General features: G+C 53.8%; 1 protein-coding gene across 12 annotated transcripts in view; it reads right to left on the minus strand.

Moving 5' to 3' along the window:
- Positions 1–1627: 1627 nt before the first annotated feature.
- The window catches only part of TBC1D9B (TBC1 domain family member 9B), a 44426-nt gene continuing 33786 nt past the window's right edge, over positions 1628–12267 (minus strand). For 3 of the 12 annotated variants that reach the window (XM_033413503.2, XM_033413502.2, XM_033413499.2), the window contains 10 exons: positions 11632–11761; positions 11403–11501; positions 10560–10628; positions 9090–9330; positions 8610–8675; positions 6863–6934; positions 6549–6599; positions 4721–4780; positions 4031–4137; positions 1628–2928 (listed from right to left, as the gene is read on the minus strand). In XM_033413503.2, the coding sequence (XP_033269394.1) occupies positions 2239–2928; positions 4031–4137; positions 4721–4780; positions 6549–6599; positions 6863–6934; positions 8610–8675; positions 9090–9330; positions 10560–10628; positions 11403–11501; positions 11632–11761 (1585 nt within the window). In that variant the 3' untranslated portion in view covers positions 1628–2238. Of the gene's footprint in view, positions 2929–4030; positions 4170–4674; positions 4781–6548; positions 6600–6862; positions 6935–8609; positions 8676–9089; positions 9331–10559; positions 10629–11402; positions 11502–11631; positions 11762–12267 lie in introns of those variants that run through there. The other 9 variants (XR_007476574.1, XM_033413505.2, XM_033413500.2 and 6 more) reach the window with 9 other exon arrangements.

Here is a 12267-nt window from a genome sequence, read left to right on the forward strand (position 1 = left end):
ATAAAACATTTATTTAAATTCCAGGACTTCCCTGGTGGTGGTCCAGTGGTTAAGAATCTGCCTTCCAATGCAGGGGACAAGGGTTTGATCCCTGGTCGGGGAACTAAGATCGCACATGCCACAGGGCAACTAAGTCTGCATGCTGCAATTACTGAGCCCGTGCGCCGCGACGAACAGCCCGCGCTCTGTAACAAAAGATCCCGCATGTCCCAAAGAAGATCCCACGTGCCACAACTAAAACCCGATGCAGCCAAATAAATATTTTAAAATTCCAAGTCATTTAAATCTAATTGATTACAATCAATTTGACTCTGCCAATTTTGTGTAATTCTTACGTGTATCTTTACTTAATTTTATTATGACCAAGAACATAGTCTTTTTTTCCGGCTGCATCAGGTCTTAGTTGTGGAGCACAGGATCTTCGTTGAGGTATGCGGGATCTCTCGTTGCGGCGCGTTGGCATCTCTCTAGTATGGCCTGCGGGTTTTCTCTTCTCTTGTTGTGGCCTGCAGGCTCCAGGATGCGCGGGCTTCAGACCACGTGGGCTCTGTAGTTTGCAGCACACAGGCTCTCTAGTTGAGGTATGCAAGCTCAGTAGTTGTGGTGGCAGGCTTAGTCGCCCCGCAGCATGTGGGATCTTAGCTCCCTGACTGGGGATCAAACCCACATCTCTTGCATTGTAAGGCGGATTCTTTACCACTGGACCACCAGGGAAGTCCCAAGAATGTAGGCTTTCTAGCAATAAATTCTTTGAAATTAATTTATGACAAAGCATGTAGTCAGTTTGTGTAAATACTAGAAAGGAAATTACTTTTTGTTGTTGTTGTCATTAAGAAAGAAAACAGCTGTTCCGTTTCCTTGATGTTGTTTTGCTGCATTTATCGAGAAGTGACTCAGCAGTTGTAAAGGTAAAATCACGGAGATTATTTTAAAACCATCCATAAAATCTAAAGAGATAGAAAATAGATTGGTGGTTCCCTGGAGCTGGGGGAGGGTACACAGATTGGCAGCACATGGGCAGGAGGGATCTTTCTGGGGTGATGGAAATACTCTAAAGTTCAATTGTGGTGATGTTTGCACAACTCTAAGTTTACTAAAAAATCATTGAATAATAACTTAAAACAAGTGAATTTTATGGTATGTAAGTTTTGCCTCAATAAAGCTATTAAGTTTAAAACCAAACAACAGCCACAGAGATGTTATCTTTTAGTACAAATAAGAGTGGTCCTGTGTTGGGGGCAAACGCTGGACATGATGATCAGCTCCTGCTGCAAAGCTAAGGGGTCCTCATGGCTCAGCCTGTTGCCCATGTCCCCACAGTCTGCTTTCTGAACCCAAAGGCTTGCTGCAGCCCAGGCCTGAGCACACATGTCCTGCATCTGGACCCAGGCTGTTTATACCTGCGGAGCAGGTTTCCTCTGCTGGTGCAGGTCTTCACAGGCCCTGCCCAGCCTGCATCAGCAGCTTCCATGTCCCCATCCTCCCTAGGGGTCTTGAACCCCCACCTCCTGTGAGAGACTAAGTGTTGGGAACCTCTGGAATATGGCCTGGGCCCCATACCTGCCTGGGGAGAAGCCAGGAGGCCAAAGCAGTGGTTGAGGGTCACATTAATTCTCTATACACAGTGTAGTTTTTAGTTCTTTCAGGGATTTATTAAGGCATTGAGCATAATGTGATTTTTAGCCAACTGAAATGAATACAAGGAAATATATCAGGACCTGAGGGATATGCTTTTAAGGTTAATGGTGAGGATGACGAGCTGAAAGAGAATTGAGAGTAACGCCTGTGCAGGCGGCACCCACCCTGGTGCAGCAGATGCTTTCTGCCCATGTCCCCCAGCCAGAAGCTCAGGCTCAGGGGCTTCTGGAGAGCATCTCGAAGTTCTCACCACTTTGGTGCCCAATAGGCACTCGACCCCCCTACCTGGCGCCAAGTGGCAGGAAAGCCCCCGGAGCACGCAGCTGCAGAAGAGGAGGTGGAGGACAGGGTGTGGCCTGGCCACAGTGCAGGGCAAGCAAGGGCAGATCAGAGAGCCCCTGACACTATGCAGGGGCCAGGAGGTCCAAGGCAGAACGAGGGGGTGGGGAGTCCCTGCCTAGGTCCCAACTGCGACTGTTCAGCCTTCTTTCCATTTACAACTCACTGCTTCTGGGGAGAACTGGAGGGGTGTGTCCTTCAAGAGAAAACAGAACGGGAGGGAGGGAGGAGAGAGAGGCCAGCCCCCAGGCCTTGGAGCCCTCAGCCCAAAACTGCAGACTGCTCATGGTCACTGGAGGTGCTAAACTGTCTCTCCACCTTCCTCTGGTCCTTGATCTTGAGTCCAATGTCTACCCTCTTCTCAAAGAAGTTCACCAGCACGGACTCCGTCAGGATGGAGGCCAGGATCTGCTCGAAGGAGATGCACCAGTCTGTATCAACGGCACCCCCACTGTGAGTGGTGGCCACGGGGCTGTGGGCCTCCCCACCCACCAGCACTGTGTCATCAGCCAGGTCCTCACACTGCAGGGAGCCCGTGCTGACCACTGAGTACGAGGACATGGACATGTCATCTTTGGTTTCATCGTCAGACAGAGGCTGGGGGGGGGAGCCCCGCCCCTCGCCGCCGCCCCCTTCGCCCACCACCTGGCTCTCCTGCGGTGCTTTCCCAAGGTGGGTGTCTCCACCCGCTTTGGCCTGGGGGTCCCCTGCAGCTGGCGGCTGAAGCTCCTGGGCCACGTCTTGAGGGGTGTGTGGGGCTGGCGGCTCGCCCTCCTCAGGGGCACTGTCCCTGGACTCTCCTCTGCCCGACCATGCAGAGAACCTCCTCCCCACTTCCCCAATGCGGAGCAGCAGGCTGGCCACCGTGGCGATAGCGTGGTACAAGTCCTGCTCCATGGGGTCTTCGCTGAACATGTTGTAAAGCGTCTTGCACAGCTCTATGAACTGCTCCTTTTAAGGGGAAAAACAGAAAAAGGGCAGGGAGATGGTAAAGAATGGGTCAGATTGCCCTCAGATCATCCAGACTCACAGTGCTGGCCATTATGATTGGTGTGAGGGTGTTGTCCCATTAGTTGTCTCCGTACACCTGTGTCTTGATATGTCCATTTCACAGATTAGGACACTGAGGTGCAGAGAGGGAAAGGGCTTTCTTTTCCAGCTGCCATTCTTTCAGCACATATAGGAACATTTGGAGTCTCTCCCTGTCTCTATGTCCATTCTGTTAGCAGAGACAGACCTATTTCTATCACACCTTTCTAAACCCAGTGACTACAAGTACTTCTTCACTGTTTTAGAATCACATTGAGTTTTTTATATCTTTAATCAGAAGCGCCTCCAACTCTCCTTTATGAAGCTCTTTAGAGAGTGATGACAAGGTAAGGTAACTTGGGTTGGTTGAGAAGGGTGAAGAGGTCAGGTTCCAGGTCCTGAAACCATATTTAGGCTTCCTGGCCTGAGAATGGGATGAAACCTCCCTCCACGGGCACCCCATTCTTCAGGCTGTGGATGAGAGAGCACCCAGATTGCAAGGTTCCCCTTCGGGCACAGCAGACCGTGGTCAGGCTGCAGCTCAACAGCTGCCTTTGGTTAGATGTCTGTGGTCCTGGCTGTAAGACCCTTGGCAAGACGCCACGGTCCTGACGCAGAGACCAGCAAACAAACATTGGGTGGTGGGTTGAGTGGGCCTGTGTGTGCACAGCTCCGAGCGGGGCATGGGAGGGAGCAGAAGTGCTGTGATGTTGTCTCATAAATGGTGGTGTAAGTCTCTGCCTTTTGAGGCTAACCTTCCCCAGTGCTCCTCTGGTTCACGGATACCAATTAAACCAAAGCAAGTCATCACCAGCAGAGTGTTCTGGACAAGGCCCTGAAGCAACTGACCCCTTGTCCTACTAGAATAGTCCCTGACTGCTGCCTGACTAGAGGTTCTAAAGGTAGGCAGGAGAATCCCTACATTCCAGGGGGTGCTGGGACGGTGGTGAGGTGCCGGGTGGGAGGGCTCAGCCTTGGTCAGAATTTTCCAGAAACATCTGTTGCGTGTTCTGACTGGGCCTACCTGGTTCATCTTGGGAAGATCCTTAATCGTCTCCTTCTGAACCTCTTTCTCCTTGGCCCACATTCGAAGGTAGTGCCGATAGTCAGGAGGGCTGGTTCCCTTCTCCTCTGCGAGTTGGGAGAAAAAAATTAATCTCCATCTGTCAAATGAGAGAAAGAGGGCTGGGGGCTGGTAGCAGGGGGTAAGTGGGTTTAAGTATTGTCTGGCATGGAGTTACCTGGGCCCTATTACAAAACACCCCGGCATTTGGGGAGGTGGTGATGGAAAAAATACCCTAGAACACTCATGGGTCTCCCAAGTTATGCTGAAGTAGGTCTGAGCTAAGCTGATGAGGATAGCCCCAATCTGTCTTCCCCAAGATGGTGACAGAACCATGTGGAGGCTGAAGAGAGGGTGGCATGAGAAGGAGAGGCCAGCTGGGCACCTAGAGGAGTCCTGGCAGGAAGCAGGCACCCCCAGAGGGAGGCGGTGATGGCTGGGGGTGTTCACAGCTACAGGAGATTCAGGCCTGGGGCTGATGACAGCTGCACAGCTGATGGGCTGGGCATTCACCTCAAGGAGAGCTGTGGTGTCAGGCATGCATCTGCCATCTCCCCAGGGTACGGGGCTCTTCTGCAGTGACAGGGCAACCAGACCCCACCCACCCTGAGACCTCTACCAGCATCAGCAGATGTTGGCCTATATATACACCTCTTCTTTTTTCTTGGATGCCATTTCCAGCTCCCTCTTGCTCTTCCTGCTGTAGTGCTTCTGGACAATGGGATGAATAAAAAGAACAAGAACATTCTTCTGTTATGACTCCAAACCACTAAGGTCCTTGAGTGGTCGGTCTAGTCTGTGCTCTCCTGCGGAAGCGGACCTGGCCCTGGATGCTGCTTCTTCTCTGCCTTCTCTGAGAAGGGCTGTCTCACTCCACCCGAACCACAGAGCCACTGAACCCTCACATCCTCTTTTCAAAAGAATACAAGTCATACCACAGTTCTTAAGTGAAAGATGGCGCACGTTATGGGCAAGAAGTCTGAGACCAATGATTTCTATAGTTTCTGCTGATAAAGGTCAAACTCAGGGGAGTCCTAATTACCAATTCAACCTGCAACTGCCACACTAGCTGATGAGGAATTTTATGTACGTGAATCCTGCACTCAGCACTGTATTTCTTAAAGTGACATGTTTGCTGGAGTCTGCATACACCGTGCTCCTTATGGTGACCATAAACTTGGGGTGAGCAGGCTGCCCAGCTTTTGCAGACCTGTTCCCTGAGAGAATGTGGCCGGTGGGGGGACCTCAGGTGGAACGGCAGCGTCCCAGCTCTGAATGGCCCTTGGCAGCTATGTGGTGGCAGGGAAGGGCGCAGCGCTCCAGGCTCAGGCTTCTCACCAGGGAACGGACTGCTGCCTGGAGGCTATGTGAGGTCTGAGGACAGGGATCTGTACCCCGAGTCCCTGGCATCTCCTGGAAGTGCCTGGGACAAGCCTAAAGCATCCTTGATTTGCTCGAGTATAACAGAAGATACATCTGTTTCTTTAGTTTGTATACTTGAAATCAAGGTCCTCAAGCTTCATAGTCAAGTTAAGTAAGACTTTGGCACTGTCAACAGGATTGCTTTGGGTGTCTTGATAATATCTTTTTTTTTTTTTTGCAGTACATGGGCCTCTCACTGCTGTGGCCTCTCCCGTTGCGGAGCACAGGCTCCGGACGCGCAGGCCCAGCAGCCACGGCCCACGGGCCCAGCTGCTTCGCGGCACGTGGGATCCTCCCGGACCGGGGCATGAACCTGTGTCCCCTGCATCAGCAGGCGGACTCCCAACCACTGCGCCACCAGGAAAGCCCGATAATATCTTGATAGTACCTTTTACTTTCACTTTTGAGTGTGTATTATCCTTGGTGTGTTATTACCTATCCCCCATGAGAAATTATAGGGCGGTGTTTTGGTTGGTTTTCTAGGTGTATTACATACCACCAGCTTGATTGCCAAATCCCAGGCCCAGAATGCCCCATCACCCTGTACCCAGTACTCCCAATAGGTTTTAAGTGTAGCACAGGGATGACTTCTAATAGGCACTCAACATACGTATTTTTCCCCAACAAAAAAGTTGTGTGGAACATGAAAATGTTTCCAAAGAAAGCATCTACCACTCTCCTCCACCTCTGCTCATCTGTGCTTTGTCTGTTTCACAATGACAGCTTTGCAATGATAGCATTTTGTGTTTTTCCTATGACCATGATGACAGAATACTTTCTGCACGTGCCTGGGGAGGTGACACCCTAGTGCCTGTGCAACACCCACTATACTGTGTGTCCTCATTTACTGCCCTCACGCAAGCACAGCAGCTGCCCCTCTCCACCCCAGTCCACGGCTGGCTCTGGGTCCTCCTCGGAACTTAGCCACACAGGAGGCGTCTCTGGAACTAAGAGCTTCCAGGCCTCCTGACCATGCAGGGGAGCGTTCAGGAGATAAAACCCAAGGCCCTGGGGAAGCCAAGTGCAAAGGGGGCGCCCCTGCCCCCCAGGCACTGACCTTGAGCCTCCCAGGGCAGGAAAAGGTCCAGGTCGGAGGCCAGAGGAGATGCTGGAAGGGACAGCAGAGGAGGAGCAGAGGCAGAGGGAGGGAGAAGCCCGGGTCCGGGAAGGCAGAGACAAGAGAAACAGGAGTGAGAACACCACCGGGGGGCCTGGCCCTAGAGAGTGAGGCAGCTTCCCCTGGCTCTCACTCTGCACCTCCCCACGCAGCACACTCCCCGAGCCCATGGAGGGCCGTAGGCCACCTGCATGCGCCCCACAGCAGTGTTGCTTGGCACAGGGTCCGAGGCCAGTGGTATACAGAGTGCTCACCTTCTGAGGAGCTGTTCTCAGTGAAATAATGGGTCGCTTCCAGGGCTGACTCAGCCTCCTCTGGGCTCAGGGCTGTGCTCGGAGCAAAAGAAGAGTGAGGGCAGGAGGGAACAACATGATTCTCACCAAAGGAAATCTCCCTGAGTCCTGGACAAAGGCCCTCCCTGCAACTGCCACTGTGTGCTCCACAGCTCCCAGCCCCACCAATATGGTGGATGGTCACAGTGGTAACAGCTGACGACTGATTCTGGTTGACTCGTGCATTGTGTTTGAAAATGTAATATATACATATCCCAGATAAAAATCCATTCAGTGCAGCTGGGAGTTGGTTGAGCGGCCATCCTTTCTCCTACCCCACGATGATGCGGCCCAGAGGATTCTTTTGGGATGTTTTATGCTCCTGCAGGTACATATGCAGGGACGGGCCAGGCACAAGTGACTTGTTCTCACTTTATACACTTGGGCATTGTTCCACACCAGCACATACTGGCCTGCCTCGTTTTGCGATAAAGTAGTCTCTGGGGTGTCGGATCCACTTGGTTCTGTGCAGGGGGCTTATTCTCCCCATTGTACAGAGGGGGAGGAAGTGAGCGAGTTTTAACAGTGTGTGGCACAAGGGGAGGTGGCAGGTGTGGGTCGCCACTAGAGCCCTAGATGAAGCAAGGCGGGCAGGGGTGGCTTGGAAGTGGCAGCGCTGGCCGCATGTGCCCTCATGGACAGGCTCTCGGCACAGTGGGGCCTGCCCAGCCCAGGCCTCTCTCTCAGCAGAATGAGAGGTGGCCTATACCAGTCTTTCCATGGAAGTGTTCCTTGTTGCGTTACAGGGAACAACCAGCCAAAGGTGAGAATATCTGTGTCAGGAGCAGTTGTCTCTCCAACTCTGGATGCAGAGAACAACCCTGGGGGAAGCTTTAAAACTACAGTCTGGACCCCGCCCCAGGCCAATCAAGTGAGAGCCTCTGGGATGAAAAATCACTCAGGCTAACTCTGAGGCAGCTGCTGACTCCCAGGGGCAGGTCATGAACAACAGCAGGAACCCAGGACAGCTCCACCCCAGAGCAGAACCCCTGGGGCCAAATTTTCACCAGCCCGTCTCAATTCCCTCCTGTGAAAATGGGGAAGGCCTCCCCCACTGCACTTGGACAACTCTGAGTGGCCACCCCTGCTGAGCCAGGTGAGCTAGGCTCATGAAGCAGCAAGAGCCCCTGCTTTGGGACCAGCTACTGCAGACGACCCACTGTCAGTGTCCCAGCAGGCCCGGCACTGCTAGAGAAGCCAGAGGAGAGCAGCCATACAACAGGGCTCCCTGGCCTTGGCACCCCCACGCCGCTCCTCTGGTGAGAAACAGGAACCCTTGAGAGACTTAAGGATAAGCTAATGAACACAAGAGATTCAAACCTGAATATCCACTCCTGTGAGTCCCCCTCATGAGGGGGTGTTCTAGTTGAGTGGCATAGTGCTCCATCTGGGCCTTTGCCTGTGGGCAGACTCCTCCCTGAGACTCCCACACATTCCCTCCCAGGTCACTCAGGTCATGGCCCTGCTCTCAGACCAAGATTGGGCTGGGCCTCAGCCCCCATGCTCTGGCTCCTCCACTCTCTGTCAGGACGGGCGAGCCTCCACTATGTTGGGACCCTAGCTGCTGCAAGGCCCAGAACTCCACAGAGGCCTGTGCCATGGAATGCTGCACCTCCAGCTCTGGACACATGAGAAGCCCCTGCTGGGGAGTGGGACAGAAGGCTCTCACCTGGAGGCAAGTGCAGCTTGTAGAGCACCTTGAGCTTCTCTGTCAGGTCCCCATGGTACATCCTACCTGTGGAGGAAGGCCAGCAAGGAGGCACGCTGGCAAAAGGGCACAAGAGTCCCACAGCCAGTCCACATTCGAATACCTCCCCTTCCAATGGGTTCTGGTGGGACCCTCCTCACCACCTGACTCTCTCCTGGAGAGGACCCTGGGGGTGAGCACCAGGCCTCTGGCTTGCCCCTTCTCTGGGACCTGCAGACCCGGCCTCCAGCAGTGGACTGAGGGAGGGGAGGGGAGGGAGGGCTCCCATTGGATCTCCATGTATCTCCAGTGGGAAAACTGCACTTCCTTTATCAAGGGTCAAGGGCTCCAGGCTGCCCTCAGCTCGCTGCAGTGGGAAGACTGGCCAGGGCTGGCATCTGGAGGCTTCCTCAGAAAGGGCGTGGGCACGGAAAGGCCCCTGCAGGCCCTGGAGCCACTCACTTATCCCTGTCACGAACTCCTTGAAGTTGATCAGCGAGTCCTTATTTTCATCCAGGAGCCGAAACATGCGCCCCGCCAGCACGGATGTGTGGGAGCCACAGGCCCAGGGTGTCAGGCTGGCAAAGAGTTCCTGGAACTGGTTCGTGTCGATGCGGTACTGCTCCAGGTAGGGCAGGCTGGGGTCCCGACGCACAGCTGCAGGGCGGCTGCTCCCCCAGTACTGACTCGCCAGCTGCTTGGCCTGCAGGGAGCATAGCCTGGTGAGATGGCCTGGCCTCCTGGCCCCTGGGTGCTTAGGATTACCAGGCTGGTTGGTGTGTTCACCCTCCTCCTCCATCCAAGTCTGCAGAGTCCTGGATAGTGAGCACTGGGCTACACAGAGCATCTCGCAGAACCTCCTGCGTTGGTACCATCAGTCCCTAGTTTATAGCCGTGTGAGTCAAGACAGGGCCCTAGGACTGCCAGCCACGGCGGCCACAGCGAGTGAGAGGCAGCACTGGCTGGACTGGTCTGACCTTAAGGCCATAGCAGGGTGGTTATCTTGGGGGTTGAACCAGAGGCAGCTGGAGGGGCAGATGGGACCCGACAATGAGATCAGAAAGGCATTGTAGACATGGCTGTTTCTGCCTGCTCTTCACACCCTTTCCCCTTCTTCTGTTAACAGCACCTGAACTTTTCCTGGAAAGCCCCTCTTGTCCCACCCTCAGGCCATGGGGTGGGCATGTGGCCCAGTTTTGGGTCAGCAGCAAACACCCTCCTGTAGCCACAGCACCTAACTTGAGTCATTCCAACAATTAACCCTAGGCTTTTTTTTTTTTTTTTTTTTGTGGTACACGGGCCTCTCACTGTTGTGGCCTCTCCCGTTGCGGAGCACAGGCTCCGGACGCACAGGCTCAGCGGCCATGGCTCATGGGCCCAGCCGCTCCGCTGCATGTGGGATCTTCCCAGACCGGGGCACGAACCCGTGTCCCCTGCATTGGCAGGCGGACTCTCAACCACTGCGCCACCAGGGAAGCCCAACCCTAGGCTTTTTGCTAAAACCACTTGGAAAGAAAAATTTTCTTTTCACTGGGGTTACTGAGCGGACAGGATGACCTTGGAGATGCTGACAACAGTCCTGCCACTCTGTAGGAAGAGCAGTCCAGGTGATATCTGAGGTAGGGGAGCTTGCCAGGATGTTGGAACACCTAGATCCAGTCATGCCTGAAGCTGTACATTCCTAGACTTTTTCAGTTTCATGAGCCAATGCATTCCCTTTTATATAAGCTGACTTGAGTGGATTTTCTTCCACTTAAAAGAGTGTCCTGCCTAAACTCCAAGAAGGATTAAATTCTACCATGTGAACTTTGTAGTAACTGCATCTGAGGATGCTTTTAAACCTATTTCTCTCCTGGCAGGAGGCTGCTACCCTGAGGATGAATTTAGGGGACTAGGATGGGATAGTGGTCCTCCCTTGCTCTTGGCTGTCACCTTAAACACCATGTAAAGGTCCTCCAGCTCTTCAATTGAGAAACCAATGTCCCCAGGTATAGCTCGAACCTAGAAGGAAAGAGAAACAGGATGTATTAATGAATTCTCAAGTTCCTGCTCTTTGAGAGAATCCCCATGTGGATGAGGGCGAAGACACGAACTGCCCTCTTGGTGTTGCCAGCTGGCCGAGCACATGAGGGTAGTCCATTCAGGAAAGAAAGCGTGGTCTACACTCCTACCCTTCATCACCCATACTGTCACTCAATTCACACTCCCTGAGCTCCTTCCTGGTGGGCACTGGGGGTGCCTTTCTGTTCTGAACACCCAGTCAGGGACACAGGGTGAGGGGCGGTGATCAAGACACTGCTATCTGGATCCCTTGAAAGGCCCTGGCACTGGCACTTTGGAAGGTGACCTAGAACTTCGCAGTTACTTCTCCCTCCAGAGACAGGAGGACAAAGGCTTGCAGCAGAGGTCAGCGGGCTGAGTGGATGGAGGGCTGGGTGGCTGAGTGTTGCTACCCAGGGGCAGGGGTTAAAGCCAGGCCTGAGGGCTCAGTCCAGAGTGGGATCATGCTTAGCCTTTAGGCATTGAGGCATCAGAGAAGCTTCCCTGTGACCAATCCACAAGCAGAAAATTGTGGCCAGCCCTCTCCCCACTTCCCTAAATTTGCCCCTTCACTCCTGGATTCCAGTCCCACACAAGACAGTGCTAGGGGACCCTGCACCCTGCTCCTCAGGGAAGTCTGGAGATGGCTCGGCAGGAGCAGCCCACTTGGTCACCATCCCCACCCTAGCTCCCAGCCTGCACCCTGGGGCCATGGGAGCCCGGGCCCATCCGTACCACACTCCTCTTGGCCGTATCCTCCAAGGACTGGATCACTTTCAGCCTCTGTTTAAACCGCATCTGTTCAATGTCCTCGGCCCTCAGGCTGCTGAATTTCTACCAGTCAGAGGTGATTCAGTGAGATAAGGTGGAACCACAGAGCAGAGGACAGCCACCCACCATGGCCAACTGCACCCACACAGCCCAAGGGAGTGGTCTGGCCAAGAAGCCCGCAGTGAGTGCTGACCTCATATGACACTTTCAGGAGGTCGAAGATGTCCACCTCTTCAGGAGGGTCATCTCCACTCGTCAGCAGGGCATGGAGGTGTGGGATAGGAGGAGAGACACTCTGCTTATTGACCACATTATCCAGGTATCTGTAAGGATTAAAGGACAGAAATCTAGATCACCCACAGGTGACAGGGGTGTCTTACCCATGGCTAAGTGATGTGGAGAGACCTAATTTGCCCAGACTCCCAATCAATGAGTGAGTGTGCTGAGGGCCGGGCATCCTCCAGGAGAGAGAAAGATGAGCCACTGCAGGGAGGAGGGGGAGAGGCAAATCAGGGATGGGTACCCTGGCAAATCAGGGATGCCCCCTGGAGGCAGCTGAGAGGCTTGAGCACTAACTCTGAGAAAGCTAGGCTGTCCACTGGGGTCTCACGGCGGGGGGCACCTTTACAAGTCCAGACCCTACCAAACCAGGAGAGAGGTTTGTCCCAGCTGGAGGGATGACACGCTTCCTCCATCTGGCGTGTCACTGGGCCAGATGTGAGGACTCCCTGCCTGGCCAGGAAGAATCAGGGACCAAAGGAGTGTCCCAGGAGGAAGGCGAGGGAGGAGCCCTGCTGTGGGGGTGTCCGAGGAACACAGCCTCGGGACA

This window comes from Orcinus orca, chromosome 3 (genome assembly GCF_937001465.1).
Source record: "Orcinus orca chromosome 3, mOrcOrc1.1, whole genome shotgun sequence".
NCBI lineage: Eukaryota > Metazoa > Chordata > Mammalia > Artiodactyla > Delphinidae > Orcinus > Orcinus orca.